Source organism: Pongo pygmaeus, chromosome 8 (genome assembly GCF_028885625.2).
Source record: "Pongo pygmaeus isolate AG05252 chromosome 8, NHGRI_mPonPyg2-v2.0_pri, whole genome shotgun sequence".
Lineage (NCBI taxonomy): Eukaryota > Metazoa > Chordata > Mammalia > Primates > Hominidae > Pongo > Pongo pygmaeus.
The window spans coordinates 33636038-33653890 of record NC_072381.2 but is presented as its reverse complement, the minus strand read 5'-3'; the positions used below and the strand labels follow the sequence as shown (position 1 = coordinate 33653890).

Below are 17853 nucleotides of genomic sequence, written 5' to 3'. Positions count from 1 at the left end.
AATCAAACTAGAACTCAGGATTAAGAAACTCACTCAAAACTACTCAACTACATGGAAACTGAACAACCTGATCCTGAATGACTACTGGGTACATAACCAAATGAAGGCAGAAATAAAGATGTTCTTTGAAACCAACGAGAACAAAGACACAAAATACCAGAATCTTTGGGACACATTCAAAGCAGTGTGTAGAGGGAAATTTATAGCACTAAATGCCCACAAGAGAAAGCAGGAAAGATCTAAAATTGACACCCTAACATCACAATTAAAAGAACTAGAGAAGCAAGAGCAAACACATTCAAAAGCTAGCAGAAGGCAAGAAATAACTAAAATCAGAGTAGAACTAAAGGAAATAGAGACACAAAAAAACCCTTCAAAAAAATCAATGAATCCAGGAGCTGGTTTTTTGAAAAGATCAACAAAATTGATAGACCGCTAGCAAGACTAATAAAGAAGAAAAGAGAGAAGGATGAAATAGAAGCAATAAAAAATGATAAAGGGGATATCACCACCGATCCCACAGAAATACAAACTACCATCAGAGAATACTATAAACACCTCTATGCAAATAAACTAGAAAATCTAGAAGAAATGGATAAATTCTTCAACACATACACCCTCCCAAGACTAAACCAGGAAGAAGTTGAATCTCTGAATAGACCAATAACAGGCTCTGAAATTGAGGCAATAATTAATAGCTTACCAACCAAAAAAAGTCCAGGACCAGAAGGATTCACAGCCAAATTCTACCAGAGGTACAAGGAGGAGCTCGTATGATTCCTTCTGAAACTATTCCAATCAACAGAAAAAGTGGGAATCCTCCCTAACTCATTTTATGAGGCCAGCATCATCCTGATACCAAAGTCTGGCAGAGACACAACAAAAAAAGAGAATTTTAGACCAATATCCTTGATGAACAATGATGCAAAAATCCTCAATAAAATACTGGCAAACCGAATCCAGCAGCACATCAAAAAGCTTATCCACCATGATCAAGTGGGCTTCATCCCTGGGATGCAAGGCTGGTTCAATATACACAAATCAATAAATGTAATCCAGCATATAAACAGAACCAATGACAAAAACCACATGATTATCTCAATAGATGAAGAAAAGGCGTTTGACAAAATTCAACCACCTTCATGCTAAAAACTCTCAATAAATTAGGTATTGATGGGACGTATCTCAAAATAATAAGAGCTATTTATGACAAACTCACAGCCAATATCATACTGAATGGGCAAAAACTGGAAGCATTCCCTTTGAAAACTGGCACAAGACAGGGATGCCCTCTCTCACCACTCGTATTCAACATAGTGTTGGAAGTTCTGGCCAGGGCAATCAGGCAGGAGAAGGAGATAAAGGGTATTCAATTAGGAAAAGAGGAAGTCAAATTGTCCCTGTTTGCAGACGACATGATTGTATATCTAGAAAACCCCATTGTCTCAGCCCAAAATCTCCTTAAGCTGATAGGCAACTTCAGCAGTCTCAGGATACAAAATCAATGTGCAAAAATCACAAGCATTCTTATACACCAATAACAGACAAACAGAGAGCCAAATCATGAGTGAACTCCCATTCACAGTTGCTTCAAAGAGAATAAATACCTAGGAATCCAACTTACAAGGGATGTGAAAGACCTCTTCAAGGAGAACTACAAACCACTGCTCAAGGAAATAAAAGAGGATACAAACAAATGGAAGAACATTCCATGCTCATGGGTAGGAAGAATCAATATTGTGAAAATGGCCATACTGCCCAAGGTAATTTACAGATTCAATGCCATCCCCATCAAGCTACCAATGACTTTCTTCACAGAATTGAAAAAACTACTTTAAAGTTCATATGGAACCAAAAAAGAGCCCACATCGCCAAGTTAATCCTAAGTCAAAAGAACAAAGCTGGAAGCATCACGCTACCTGACTTCAAACTATACTACAAGGCTACAGTAACCAAAACAGCATAGTACTGGTACCAAAACAGAGATATAGACCAATGGAACAGAACAGAGCCCTCAGAAATAATGCCACATATCTACAACTATCTGATCTTTGACAAACCTGAGAAAAACAAGCAATGGGGAAAGGATTCCCTATTTAATAAATGGTGCTGGGAAAACTGGCTAGCCATATGTAGAAAGCTGAAAATGGATCCCTTCCTTACACCTTATACAAAAATTAATTCAAGATGGATTAAAGACTTAAATGTTAGACCTGAAACCATAAAAACCCTAGAAGAAAACCTAGGCAATACCATTCAGGACATAGGCATGAGCAAGGACTTCATGTCTAAAACACCAAAAGCAATGACAACAAAAGCCAAAATTGACAAATGGGATCTAATTAAACTAAAGAGCTTCTGCACAGCAAAAGAAACTACCATCAGAGTGAACAGGCAACCTACAGAATGGGAGAAAACTTCTGCAACCTACTCATCTGACAAAGGGCTAATATCCAGAATCTACAATGAACTCAAACAAATTTACAAGAAAAAAACAAATAACCCCATCAGAAAGTGGGCGAAGGATATGAACAGGCACTTCTCAAAAGAAGACATTTATGCAGCCAAAAGACACATGAAAAAATGCTCATCATCACTGGCCATCAGAGAAATGCAAATCAAAACCACAATGAGATACCATCTCACACCACTTAGAATGGCGATCATTAAAAAGTCAGGAAACAACAGGTGCTGGAGAGGATGTGGAGAAATAGGAACACTTTTACACTGTTGGTGGGACTGTAAACTAGTTCAACCATTGTGGAAGTCTGTGTGGCAATTCTTCAGGGATCTGGAACTAGAAATACCATTTGACCCAGCGATCCCATTACTGGGTATATACCCAAAGGATTATAAAACATGCTGCTATAAAGACACATGCACACGTATGTTTATTGTGGCACTATTCCCAATAGCAAAGACTTGGAACCAACCCAAATGTCCAACAATGATAGACTGGATTAAGAAAATGTGGCACATATACACCATGGAATACCATGCAGCCATAAAAAGGATGAGTTCATGTCCTTTGTAGGGACATGGATGAAGCTGGAAACCATCATTCTCAGCAAACTATTGCAAGGACAGAAAACCAAACACCGCATGTTCTCACTCATAGGTGGGAATTGAACAATGAGAACACATGGACACAGGAAGGGGAACATCACACAACGGGCCTGTTGTGGGGTGGGGGGAGGGGGGAGGGATAGCATTAGGAGATATACCTAATGTTAAATGATGAGTTAATGGGTGCAGCACACCAACATGGCACATGTATACATATGTAACAAACCTGCACGTTGTGCACATGTACCCTAAAACTTAAAGTATAATAAAAAATAAAAAAAAAGAAGTAAATGAAAACCAGATCTGTGGTGTAATACTAGACTTGCAATATATGCTAATGACTCAATAATACTGTTTCACTTCACATGATATAAGCAAATCACACTTTGTGGTAATAAACTATTAGTAGAGACCATCTAGTTGAAGTATAAGCTTTATGCTACTTTTTAGATACACAGAGGTGTCTTTAGAATAAAGTTTAAAATATTTGGTATCATTTGTCCAAGGAAAAAATATGTGATGATATTAAGTAATAGAGCATAAAGAAGAGTAAAAGAAACTTACCAGGCAGATAAAATAGGAAGGACAAAGAAAATGGTATACTTAAACATAGAATTATCAATAATAAGACTAAATGTGTTTATGAGAGCTAATTAAAAGACAAAAATATTAGACTGAATTTGAAAAATATACAACTATGAGCTTCATGCAAGTGATACAGAAAAAAAACCAGAAAGAAACAGGAATGTTAAGTTACCAGGATGAAAAATAAAATGTATCATGCAAATACCAATCAGAAGAAAGTTGGTAGATTTTCATTAATGGCAGATGTGATAGTTTTGTTTGTTTGTTTTGGGTTTTGTTTTGTTTTGTTTTTGTGGCAATGAGGGTCTCACTTCATTGCCCAGGCTGGTCTTGAATTCCTGGCTTCAAGAGATCCACTCACCTTTACCTCCCAAAGTGCTGGGATTATGGGGAGACATGATAGTTTTTAAGGCAAACAAACAAAAGCTATAAAAATGATAAAATAGGTCTCTTCATTAGGACAAAAGTTTCTTTCTTCCAGTAAGATTGTTAATTTTAAATTTATATGTATATTAATAATAAAATGTCATAAGATATAAAGTAAAACCTGACATTATTATAAAAAGGAACAAGGAAATTCGCAATCATAGTGGAAAAATTAACACATCTAATTTAGTAATTGTAGAGACACCAGTATAGATCTAGAAGTATATACAAAATAATTACAAAAGAAAGTTATAGATATATTCATGAACCATAAAAAGAGCTGTTGAATATAACTGAAAATAATTTTATAACATTTGAAACTTACTACTTACAATGAAAACTCTCATTTCTGATAGCTTCAAGATTTTTAGTTTCAGACTGGATTCTTGAAACCAAAACCATGTCCTCAGGCAATTCTGGGGTTGTAAGAGTCTCTAAATAGAAAAACATATCTATGATAAAACTTCTGTATATGTCAAGTAATCAGCAATACTTCCTCTCATTTGTGTAAAATTAATGGAATAGGACTAGGAAGTTACAGCAGTGAGGTATTCGTTAAAATAGACCGTGGATGCAAAGCAGAAAATTCTCATGTGTGGAGGCAATCCACACATGAGTAGTCACTAACTATGCAAGTACCAATCAAAAGGTATCAAAGCTTTCACTTTAGTTCTCTAGTTATTTTGCAGTATTCACATTTAGGTCAAAGTATAAAATTTCTACAAATTATATGTTCAAATATTCATGATGCAAAGAAAAAAGACCTCTGATGAGTTAACTTAAAATAGTGTGAAGGGCCAAGCGCAGTGGCTCACACCTGTAACCCCAACACTTTGGGAGGTCAAGGTGGGTGGATCACGAGGTCAGGAGTTCGAGACCAGCCTGACCAACATGGTGAAACCCCGTCTCTACTAAGAATACAAAAATTAGCCGGGCATGGTGACGTGCACCTGTAATCCCAGCTACTCAGGAGGCTGGGGCAGGAGAATCACTTCAACCCAGAAGGCGGAGGTTGCAGTGAGCCAAGATTGTGCCACTGCACTCCAGCCTGGGTGACAGGGCGAGACTCCATCTCAAAAAATAAAAATAAAATAGTGTAAAGATATCTATAATTATTATACTTACCCTCATGTCTTTCCATACTAGAAGTTCTTTGTTTCATTTGTTCCATTTGGACTTTCGTTACTGCATCTTTATTTTCAACCATAAGATTTTCATCTGGAACTTCACTGTCAGCTACATAAAAAGATTCATTTAATCTACCAAATAGAGTAAGAGCTCTATTGTGAAATCTCCAAATTTCACATTTTAAACATGTACACAGCAGCATTTTCTCTCATTCTCATAAAGTCATGAGTAAATTACCATTGAAATAGATCTCACATGAAAACTGTGAGAAGTTTTAATAGGTGTATGTTGCTGTTTCATTATTTCCAGGCATAATGTTAAGTAGGCAGAAAGCAAATAAACAAACGAAAATAGAAAAAATGCATATCTAGAATGCTACCTTTTAGATAAGAATGAAGGAGAGATGAAGAAAAATATTGAATAGACAGAAAATTAACTTCATGAAATGTAATACAAGAAAAAAAAACCGGAAAACAATATACATGGTTACCTTTACTGGAGACATACAAAGGGAAGAGATACAGGAGGAATGAAACTGCTCTAAGTACACCTTTTGCATATTTTTCACTTTGGGAAATAAGTTGATGCACAATTCCAAAACATATATATATATATATATATATACACAAAGCTAAATCAATAGAATTAGAAAGGGAAACTATAACTCAAAGAAATAAGTGAACATACTGAGGAAAGAAACAAAGCATTAATTCAAGTAACCTGTGAATAAAAATTTGACAAATATTCTCAGTCTTGGTCAAGAGATTGGGGTGCAAATAAAGTCACAAAATATTTTAGTAAATTTTTTTTTCTAGTGCTATGAGCTAAGCAATTCTAAAACAAATTGAGGAGCATTAGAGGATAAAGCAAATGAGTACATGTGTTGTTAATGTTCAGTCAGGTTTACACTGTGGAAAAGAAAACAAATACATACAAAATGAAGGAAGGTAAGAATAAGACCTGAGAGGATAAACTGGAATTGAAGATGTCCATGAGAATTCCTCATTTCTAAATATGTTTATTTGTATGTATATGCATGTTGTGTACATAAGAACATGTGTGTATGAATGTGTGTGTGTGTGTGCGCGCACGTGCAAACTGAGGAGCCCAGTGTGTATGTGCAAATTGAGGAGCCCAGCTCCAGGTTAAAATCCTATGTGTGATCTTTCATGCCCAATCATTAGCAATTACAGATAGACACTACAACAATCATAGGTGGAGACTTTAACATCCCACTTTAAATAATAGACTGAACAACTAAGCATTAGATCAAGAAGAAAATAGAATTGAAGAATACAGTAAATTAAGTAGAGCTCATTGGAAGTCTACAGATACCCATAGAAGACTCCACCCAACAGACAAATACATGTTGCTCTAAAATATACTTGGAAATCTCTAAGATATGCAATATGTTAGGCCATAAGTCAAGCCTTGAGAAATTTAATAGTATTAAACTCATACAAAAGATGTTCTTCAATCTATATGAACTGACATTAGAAATCAATAACAGGAGGAGATTTGAGGAATTCACAAATAAGTGGAATTTAAACAACACACTCCTAAATGACCAATGGGTCAAGGAAAAAATCATAAGGGAGACTAGAAAATAGGTTGAGGTGAAGAAAAACAAAAACACATCACATGAAAACTTATGGGATGCAGCTAAAGTGATGCTTAGAGGAATTTTACAGCTGCAAACTTACACTGAAAAAGAAAAGAGGCATCAGTCAACAAAACTTCTATCTTATAAGCTAGAAAAAGAAGAGGACATTAAAGTAAGCAGAAAGAATATATATATTTATTTATATAAATAAAAGAAAGAATAAGAAAACAAGAGCGAAAATTAACAATCCCATGCTGGCTTGGTTTAATAATTGAAAATCAATTGATATACTAAATGATATTAATAAATGATTCCCTTTATAATCATCTCAGTAGTTCGAAAAAAAGCAAACTCCAAATCCTTTCTTTAGAAAAACACTCAATAAACTGAAAATGAAAGGGAATTTCATAGCTAGCATTATACTTAATGGTTAATGCTTTCCCACTAAAGTAAAAACAAGATAAGGATGTCTTACCACTTCTGTTTAACACTACAAGGGAGTTTCTAGCCAGAGAAACTAGACCCCTCCCCCTCCCAAAAAAAAGAAAAGAAATAAAATGTATCTGGATTGAAAAGGAAGAAGTAAAACTCTCAACTTACAAATGTTTTATAAAGAAATTTAAGAAACACCTATACACACACAAACACATACCAAAGAGGGAATAATAAACCTATTAGAAGAAATCAATTTAGCAAAGATTTCAAATTATCAGATCAATATACTAAACTCAATTGTATTTCTATATACTAGCAATTAACAGTTTGAAAATTAACAATAATATCAAAATAAAACAGTTAAAGAATGACTTTTAAAAAATTAAGTATAAAGTCCTGTATACTAAAAATACAAAGAATCATTGAAAGTAATTGAAGAATATATGATAAATGAGAAGACATCCTGCGGTTATGTATTGTTAGACAATATTGTTAAAAGGACAGTACATTCCAACTGATTTACAGATTTGACTTAATCCCTATCAAAATACCAATTAGTGCTTTTTTTTTTGTAGAAATTGAAAAGGCAACACTAAAAGTTATATGTAAATTTAAAGCATCCAGAACCACCAAAACATGAGAAAAAACTATTTGGAGGCCTGTCACTCCCAATTTAAAAACTTAGTACAAAATTTCAATAATCAAAAGTGTGGCACTGGCATAAGCAAAGGCATATACATAAATGGAATAGAATTGAGAGTTCAGAAATAAACCTTTACATTTATGGCCAAGCAATTTTTTCTACAAGAGCACTAAGAAAATTCAGTGGGGAGAAAATAGTATTTTCAAAAACTAGTGCTGGGAACTGAATATACAGATGTAAAAGAATAAACATGAACTCTCATCTCACACTACAGGCTACTCAAAGTGGACTGCAGACCTAAATATTAAGAGTTAAAACTATAAAACCCTTTATAAAAAAATAGAGAAGTAAATTTTTGTGATTTTGCTTTAGGCAATGGTTTCTTGGATATGACACCAAAAGCACAAGTTAACAAAAGAAAATATAGATAAATTGAACTTCAAAATTAAAATTTTTTTTTGCTTCAAATGACACCATCATCTAGAGGTTTAATCACTTACTCACATGTCTGCCTCAGCTAAAGCTGTTAACCAGAGAACCTACATAGGGCCTTCCTTTGCCTTGAGCTTCTCATAGAATGGCAGCTGGATTCTGAGAGAAAATATCTTAACATAAATCTTCCAGAGATTGTGTGCCAAGAGCCAGGCAGACACCGCATGGCATCACTTCTACCCATTCTATTAATGAAAATGAATATAAGCCAGCTAAACTCACAGGAGGTTGGATAGACCCCATTTCCTGACTGGAAGAAGCCTCAAAGAATTTGAGGCTATATTTTCTAACTGACACAGCATATAAATTATAAAAATTGATCTTAATTTACAATTATTTTGGATCAACCCAGTAATTAATATTATACAGATCAGAATGATCTATGTGCTGAGAAATATGTGTATTCTGCAACCAATAAATAAAATATTCTTTAAATATCTACTAAGCCAATTTATAGTGCAGATTAAGTTTGAAGTTCCTTTGTTGATTTTTTGTCTGGGAGATCTGTTCAATGCTATAAGTGGAGTGCTGAAATCTAGCTATTATTGTATTGGGGTCTGTCTCTTTAGCTCTAATATTTGCTTTATCTATCTAACAAAAATAAGCAATGGGAAAAGGACTCCCCGCACTAACCCCACTCCCTGCACTAACCCCACATTGAGAACAGCACCTTATTATAAGGAAGGAAGCCCCTATTACAAGCTTCTTCCCAAGAAGTAAGGGGCTTGTTTCACATATATATGTGTGTGTGTATATATATATATATATATATATGTACATATATACACACACACACACACATATACATGGTACCCATATGTATATTTCCATATACATATGGTACCCAACTTTTACACTCTATGCCATAGGGCTTGGCACTTAAATCATCATGCTTAAGGAACAGCAGGGACAGGGGGATCAGAGGATTTCCCTCAAGGACAAAAAAACAAAGGGGCAGTTTGAACCATGTGAACACTCCCAGCACTAATACCCCTGAGAACAGCTCAGATTTCTCCTAGAAAGGGCTTGGCCACATGCTTTTCCAGCAGCTCCCTGCAGTTCTGGCTTCTAACAAGCCAATATCTAGGAGTCTACATAGTAGAAAAACAGGAAGCACAGCAATCCCTGTGCCTTTCTCCCTGGCTTGCTTCAGTGATAACTCCAAACTAGAAGGCTCCCTCTCTACAAGGCGGGTTTGAAACTTCTGTTTCTTTGAATAGGAGATTAGGCACTCTAGTGCTTTCTTTCTGAGGATGCTCCTGCAATAATTCCAGCCTTACAATATCAGCCTTACAACTGTGAAAAGAGGTTGGAGTCCCCTGCCAGTGAGAATGGAAGGGATGGCACCCTCTGTGCCTTCTCTGGATTTCTACTCAGATAAATTCCTGAAATCTCTCATTGGAGAGAGGCTAGGGGACCTCTCCAAGCCAAAAAGGAAAAAGTGCCTACTCCCTGCACCTTCTTCTCTGGCTTGCTTCAAAGACAACTCCAGACCAAAAGTCTCCCCCGCTGCTAGGAGGGTGTGAGACTTCCGCTTGCTTGAACAAAATAGTGAGCACCCCACACATTCTTCCCTGGGTTCCTCCAGCAATAAATCCAAATCTGAGGACTCTCTATCTTGTAGTTTATATGCACATCAAGGACCCTGACTTTTGTAGCCTTCACCCAAGAAACTGACTCTCAAATCACCTACCTGTGGGAGCTGACACAGCTCTGAACTCCTGAGTCTCCTAGACCACAAGAACAACAAGGTGATTTTTAAACTTGCCAATATTCAGTAGTTATCTCCCCAGGAAACCAAAAGAAAGCAGAGGTCACTAAACTTATATCAAAAAAATAAACTTCCAGTCAAAAACTGTAAAAAGGGACAAAGAAGCATACTATATAATGATAAAGGGGTCAATTCATCAAAAGAATGTAACACTTGTAAATATATATGCTGCAAATACCGGAGAACCTAAAAACATAAAGCAAATATTAAATGTCTGAAGGGAAAAACAACTGTAATACAATAATAGCGGAGAACTTTAATACTCCACTTTCAACAATGGACAGATCATACAGATGGAACAATGATAAGGAAACATTGGACTTGAACTATACTTTAGATCAAGTGAACCTAATAGATATATACAGAATATTCCAACCAACAGCACTAGAATGCACATTCTTCTCAAGCACATGCAGCCATTCTCTGGAAAAGATCACACATAAGGCACAAAAAAGCCTTTGCAAATTAAAGAAGATTGAAATCATATCAAATATATTTTCTCACCACAATGATATGAAACTAGAAATCAATAGCAGAATAAATTTTAGAAAATTCACAAATACATGGAAATGAAACATGGTCCTGGAAACTCAATAGATGCAGAAGAGGCATTTGACAAAATTCAACATACTTTCATGATTAAAAAAAAACCTCTCACCAAATTACATATAGAAGGAGTGTATGTAAACATAATAAAGGCCATATATGACAAGCCCTCAGGTAACATTATAATCAATAGTTAAAAATTGAAAGCCTTTCCTCTAAGATCTGGACAAGACAAGAATGCCCACTCTCACCACTTCTATTCAGTATTAATACTGGAAGTCCCAACCAAATAAATTAGGCTAGAGAAAGAAATAAAAGGCATACAAATAGACCAGAAAGAAATCAAATTATCATTGTTTGCTAACAATATAATATTATACATAAAAACCCTTATGAATCCATCAAAAAAATGTTGAATTCTGCAAAGTTGCACAATACAAATTAACACTGTAAATCAGTAGTGTTTCTATACATTAACAATGAACTATCCAAAACAGAAATGAAGAGAACAATCTGATTTACAATAGCTATTTAAAAAATAAATTAGGAATAAAGTTTGACCAAAGAGGTAAAAGACCTATACACTAAAAACAAAAAAACAATTGATGAAAGAAATTGAAGACACAAATAAATGGAAAGATATCCCATGATTTTTAAAAATGTCCACACTACCCAAAGCAATCTATAGTGTCAATGCAATCCTATTAAAATTCCAATGTCACTTTTCACAGACATAGAAAAATTTTAAATTCATATGGAATCACACAAAAAAAAACCCTGAATAGCCAAGGCAATCATGAACAAAAAGAACAATGCTGTAGGCATCTCGTTACCTGATTTCAAACTATACTACAAAACCATAGTAATTAAAACAGCATGGTACTGGCAAAAAAAGTAGACACACCAACCAATGGAACAGGCCAGAAAACACAGATACGAACCCAGTCTATATAGCCAATTGATTTTCAACAAAGGTGCTAAGAATACACAACAGGGAAAGGATAGTCTTCAATGAATAGTATTAGGAAAATGGGATACTCACATGCAAAGAATTAAACTGGACTCTTATCTCACACCATTTACAAAAATTAAACTCACATTAAAATTTAAAGGTAATACCAGAAACTGTAAAGCTATTAGAAGAAAACATAAAGTAAAAGCTGCACAGCATTGGTGTAGGCAATTTTTTTTATTTGACCCCAAAAGCACAGGCAACAAAAGCAAAAATAGACAAGTGTGATTACATAAAATTGAAAAGTTTCTGCGCAGCAAAGGAAACTATTAATAATTTGAAGAGACAACCTATGAATTAGGAGAAAACATGTACAAGCCATACATTCATCAAGGATTTAATACATAAAATATATAAGGAACTAAAACTCAACAGCAAGAAAATAGAAAACCCAATTTAAAAGACAGGTAATGGGACTGAATGTACATTTTTCAAAAGAAGACACAAAAATGGAAAACAGATATATATTTTTTTAAAGCTCAACATCATTAATCATTAAGGAAATGCAAATTAAAACCACAATGAGATGTCATCTCACATTGGTCAGAATGTCTATTATCAAAAATACCAAAGATAAATGTTGGTCAGGATATGAAGAAAAGGTAACTCTTGTACACTGTTAGCAGGAATGTAAACTAGTACATCCACTATTAAAAACAGTATGGAGGTTCCTCAAAACACTAAAAATAGAATCACCATATGATCTGGCAATTGCATTTCTGGGTATTTACCAAAAGTTTAAAACCCGTTTGTCAAAGAAATGTCTGTACTCCCTTGTTCACTGCAGGCAGCAGTATTCATGATAGCCAAGTAACTGAATCAACCTGTTTATCAATGGATGAATGGATAAAGAAAATGTAGTACATAGAGAGAGTAGAATACTATGTAGCCTTTAAAAATGGAATTCTGTCACTTGCAATGACATGGATAGAATTGTAGAACACTATGCTAAGTGAAATAAGCCAAGCACAGAAAGACAAATACCACATGTTTTCACTTTTATGTGGAAGATAAAACAACTGAACTCATAGAAGCAGAGAGCAGAATGGTGGCTGCAGAGGCTGCAGGTGGGGGTAATAAGGAGATGATGTCAAAAAGTATAAAATCTCAGTTATTCATGAGGAATAAAGGTTTTTTTGATATCTACTGTACAGCATGATGAATATCATAGCATATTGTACATTTCAAAATTGCTATGAGAGTAAATTTCAAATGTTCTCACTATAAAAAGTGATATTTGAGCTGATAGATGTGTTAATTAGCTTTAGGTATTCCACATTATACTCGTAAATCATAACATTGCTTCATATCCCATAATAAATACAGCTATAAATTTCAATGTATAATAAAATAAATAATAAATAAAATTTAAAAATTTAAACAGTATTGTAATGGTATACAAACAGACACATAAAATAATAATAATAATAATAATAAAACAGACACATAGGTCAAACAAACAGGATAGAGAGCCCAGTAATAAACCTAGGCATATATGGTCAATTAATCTTTGACAAGGGTGTCAACAACACACAATGAAAAAAACATAATTCCTTAAATAAATGAAGTTGAGAAAATTGGATATCCACATGCAAAAAATAAAATTGGACACTTATTTGACACATACACAAAAATCAACTCAATGAATTAAAATTTTAAGCATAATACCATATAACGTCTGGAAGGAAACATAGGGGAAAAGCTCCTTGACATAACTCTTGATTTTCTGGGTATGACACCAAAATCACAGGCAATAAAAGCAAAAATAAACAAGTAGAACCTCTACAGAGTAGTGAAGAACTTAAAACAAAACAAAACAAAACAAAACAAAAAAAACTTGTGCAAAGCAAAGAAAAAAGTCAACGAAATGAAAAGGCAACCTATGGATTGGGAGAAACCATAAATTTGATAAGCAATTAATATAAAAACAAAATATAATGAACTCAAGCAATTCAACACCAAAACCCAAATAATCCAATTAAAAATGGGCAAATGACCAAAATAGACTTTTTCATGAAAGTAGACATACAAATGGCCAGTAAGTATATGAAAAAGTCATCAACACACACACACACACACATCCAGTGCTGTCCTCTAAAACCTGCTGTACAAATTTTCATTCCAAGTAGTTGAGAAGATGCAATGGAGGACTCCAAAGCCTTATGGAATGTAGCCACTAGATAGAAGGAGTCTAGGTAACCAGATGACTCTATGGATAAGAAACTTATCCACTGACTCTCATTAAACTATTAGATGAGAGAGACATAAACTTCAGTTATATTAAGGCATTGAGATTTTGACACTGCTTTTGAAGCACTGAGAATACCCTTACCTAAATCAATAAATTTAAAATTAGTGGCATTGGTTTAGCATCTGATTGTTAAAAGGCAAAGGAACAGATAGAAACAGCATGCCATTTGGTAGAACTGTTGACTGCTACAACTTGGAAGGCAGACAATGTGTATGCTAAGCCTGCAGCTCTTTGGAAAGTGGTTGGAGAGAATGAGAATGTAATTTATATTTTAAGAAGATCACTCTGGCTGCTATGTGATCAAGATTAGAAATGGGGGAATCAAGCAACTATTGTAATAGTCCAGGCAACAAAAAAGATAATGGAATAAACTAAGATGGTAAATGTGAAAGTGGTGGAGGTGGTGAAAAGTGGTGGAATTTTTTTATATATTTTGATAAAAGGAAGAAAAGAATGTTCTAGTGCATTGAATAAGGATTGTGAGAGAAAGTAAGCAGTCAAGAAAAACTCTTAAGGTTTTCAGACTGAATAACTGATATGGTTTGGATACTGATCCCCTCCACATCTCATGTTGAAATGTAATCCTCAGTGTTGAAAGTGGGGCCCGGTGGGAGGTGTTTGGATTATATGGGAGGATCCATCATGAATAGTTTAGCACCATCCCCTTGGGGAGAAGTGAGTTCTCACTCAGTTCAGGCGAAATCTGGTTGTTCACGTGTGTAGCACCTCTCCCATTACTCTCTCATTCCCATACTCACCGTGTGACATATCTGCTCCCACTTCACCTTCCTGCACGAGTAGAAGCTCCCTGAGGCCCTTGCCAGAAGCAGATGCCGGCACCATGTTTCTTGTACTGCCTACAGAACCATGAGACAAAATAAGACCTCTTTTCCTTATAAATAACCCAGCCTCAAGTATTTCCTTATGTCAACACAGATGGACTACAGCAGTATCTGACAGAGTTATTCATAGTATTTATTGAGGTAAGGCAACTAAGGGAGAAGCAGGTTGTAGAAGAGGGAACATAAAGACATTAAAACTTACTAAAGTGTTAAAAACAAAGTATTTGTGCAATGATAGATAATTGTATCAATAAAACAGAATAGAAATCCAAAATAGAAATACATAAAAATGAAAATATATTAAAAAGTGGCATTTATATTCATTATAGAAAATATGTTTTAATAAATGAAGCTCACATAATCAGGTTATATACCCTATCATATATCAAATACAAAAATAAAATCCAACTGCAATAAAGATCCAATTGTGAAACAAAATAAAATTTCAGAATGTATAGGATAATTTTTATAAAACATTTGGAAGGACAAGACTCTTTTAAATAAAAAAGGAATTTCTGAATTCACAAAAGAAATACAGGTACATTTAATAACACAATATTTTGTGTAACAAACAAAATGTAGTAAGAGTCTAGGAAAGACACTTGCAATCTATATGGCAGGAAAAAGTTAGCAAAACCAATATTCCTGATATGTAGGGGATGCTGAAAACTTGATGAGAAGATAAAACAGAAGAACAACATGTTGTATGACACATTCCGAAGAGAGATTGCAAATTGTCATCAACCATTTGAAAATATGACAATTTCTGTTAATGTAGTGAATTACACTAATTAATTTTCAAGTGTTAAGCCAACCTTGCAATCCTCAGGCCTAAAAACATTTTATTATTATTAATAATATCTATTTTTAAACTTATTATCATAGAAATAATTATTGCTAACCCTGTAACAGTTTGCAAGACAAAACATATGACATTTATTTAACACAGTAGTTCTCAACTGGAGGTGTTTTTCCCCCAGGGGACATTTGGCAGTGCTCAATCACATTTTTCTTTCTTACAACTGAGGGTCGCTACTAGCATCTAGTGGATGGAGAACAGGCATGCTGTTAAATAACCTGCAATACATAGGTAAGCCTCTCACAACAGGAATAATCTGGGCCAAAATGTCAACAGTGCAGAGGTTGAGAAACACTGATTAAACAGATCAGTTTAACCAAGACTTGTCAATTCTATATCCTAAAAAAAAATTCAATTCTGAACCACTCCCACCCCCATAGTACATCTTTACTATCACTGCAGTTATTCTTAACTACAAATTTGCCTCTGCAGTCTATTATCTAAATTGCTGCACAAGTAAGAGAAGGCTTGAATGGAGTTAGGTGGGATGGGATTAGTTTCATTAAAACACAAATCTATTTATAAAATAATTCTTCATTAAATCTCATATTTTCTTTGTCTGAATTTACCTATTTGAGAAAAAAAAAATCCAGACAGGGTAGCTAAAACTAGCCAGAGCAAGTAGATGGGACTCTATGGGTCCAATGTTAGAAAAAGGACACTGCCTTTTATCTAAAGCTGTAAGTGAAACTGAGATCATGAGAGCGAGAGTTAGCCAAGAGTCAAAAAGAATCTCAGAATACAGGATGAAGTATACACAGAAGACAGTACATTTGCAAACTGAATTCTGTAGAGAAAGACGAGAGATAAAACACACACAAATTGAGTGAACATTTGAATTTGTGAGATCTGAGATTGATAAGCTCTGTAAGTACAATGGTGCTTGTGATGGTTAATGTGTCAAGTTGATGGGGCTAAAAGATGCCCAGATAGCTAGTAAAACATTATTTCTCAGTGTGTCTGTAAGGGTGTTTCTAGAAAATATAAACATCTGAATCAGTAGACGGGCTAAAGAAGATCCACCCTTACCAATGTGGGCAGGTGTCATCCAAATCACTTAGGGCCTAAATAGAACAAAAAGGCAGAGCAACAATAAGTTCTCCCTTTCTTCTTGGCTGGGATATCCATCTTCTCCTGCCCTTGGAACTGGAGCTCCTGGTTGTTGGGCCTTCAGATTCCAGGACTTAAACCAATGGCCTACCAGATCTTAAGCTTTTGACCTTGGAGTGGGAGTTACACCATCAGCACCTCTGGTTCTCAGGCCTTCAGATTCAGACTGAATTACACTATTACCTTTCCCAGATGGCATATCATGGGACTTCTCAGCATCCATAATCATGTGAGCCAATTCTCATAATAAATGTCCTCATGTGTATCTATATATTGATAGAGATATAGACAGATAGACAGATTCTATTGGTTCTGCTTCTGGGGGAAAGCCTGACTAATACAGTGGTGGCAGCAGACAGATAATGAAAACATGTAAGGCTTTGGAAATTGTCCTCAATATCTGGGACATGAATTGGGAATCCTAACAAAAAAATTTTTGAAAACAGAAGTTTTCTTTGTGGTATAAAGATAAGACAGCAGTATCTTCAAGAGATGGTAATGGAAGCATAAGGTAAAGAAGTATTTCATTCATGAAAGCATCTATATCACATGGGTAATATGATTGTAAGAAGATCAGAAATAAAATCCTTCAAAGTAAAGTGACCATATAATTTATCACCTAAATCTTGACAATCTTGAAAACAACAGGGTTGCTATTAGTAATTACACTGAAACAATCAGACTAAACCAGCTTTGTCCTGGAAAACTAAAACACATTATTTCTTAATAATAAGAATAGTCCAGAGTAGGTTGGAGATGGGATTATATTCAGTAATTTATCAAAACTTCCAATGTCAAGCTTAAATTCAGCTCAAATGTTTCTGTACTTAATGGTATTATTTTGGCTATTAAGACACTAAAACTCTGCATACCATATTTACAGTCATGAAGGAACACAGTATCCTCCTTAAGTTGCACTGCTGAAGTAGTAACAATGACTGTAGACCTCTCCGGCTATATCATATGGTGATAAAATTCTCCCTTTAGTCAGTAACATCTGAGACAACCACTTAACAGTATCTAAACCTTAATCAGACACTGCTAAACACAGGATGGATTGGTTCAGTCAGCCATGGCTGGACAG

At 34.9% G+C, this 17853-nt stretch overlaps 1 protein-coding gene across 49 annotated transcripts in view; it reads right to left on the bottom strand.

Moving 5' to 3' along the window:
• Nucleotides 1-17853, bottom strand: part of CCDC7 (coiled-coil domain containing 7) — a 434284-nt gene that overhangs the window by 260034 nt on the left and 156397 nt on the right. For all 49 annotated transcript variants that reach the window (XM_054436378.1, XM_054436376.1, XM_054436382.1 and 46 more), the window contains 3 exons: nt 14717-14815; nt 5203-5313; nt 4410-4511 (listed from right to left, as the gene is read on the bottom strand). In XM_054436378.1, coding sequence (XP_054292353.1) covers nt 4410-4511; nt 5203-5313; nt 14717-14815 — 312 coding nt within the window. The remainder of the gene's footprint in view (nt 1-4409; nt 4512-5202; nt 5314-14716; nt 14816-17853) is intronic.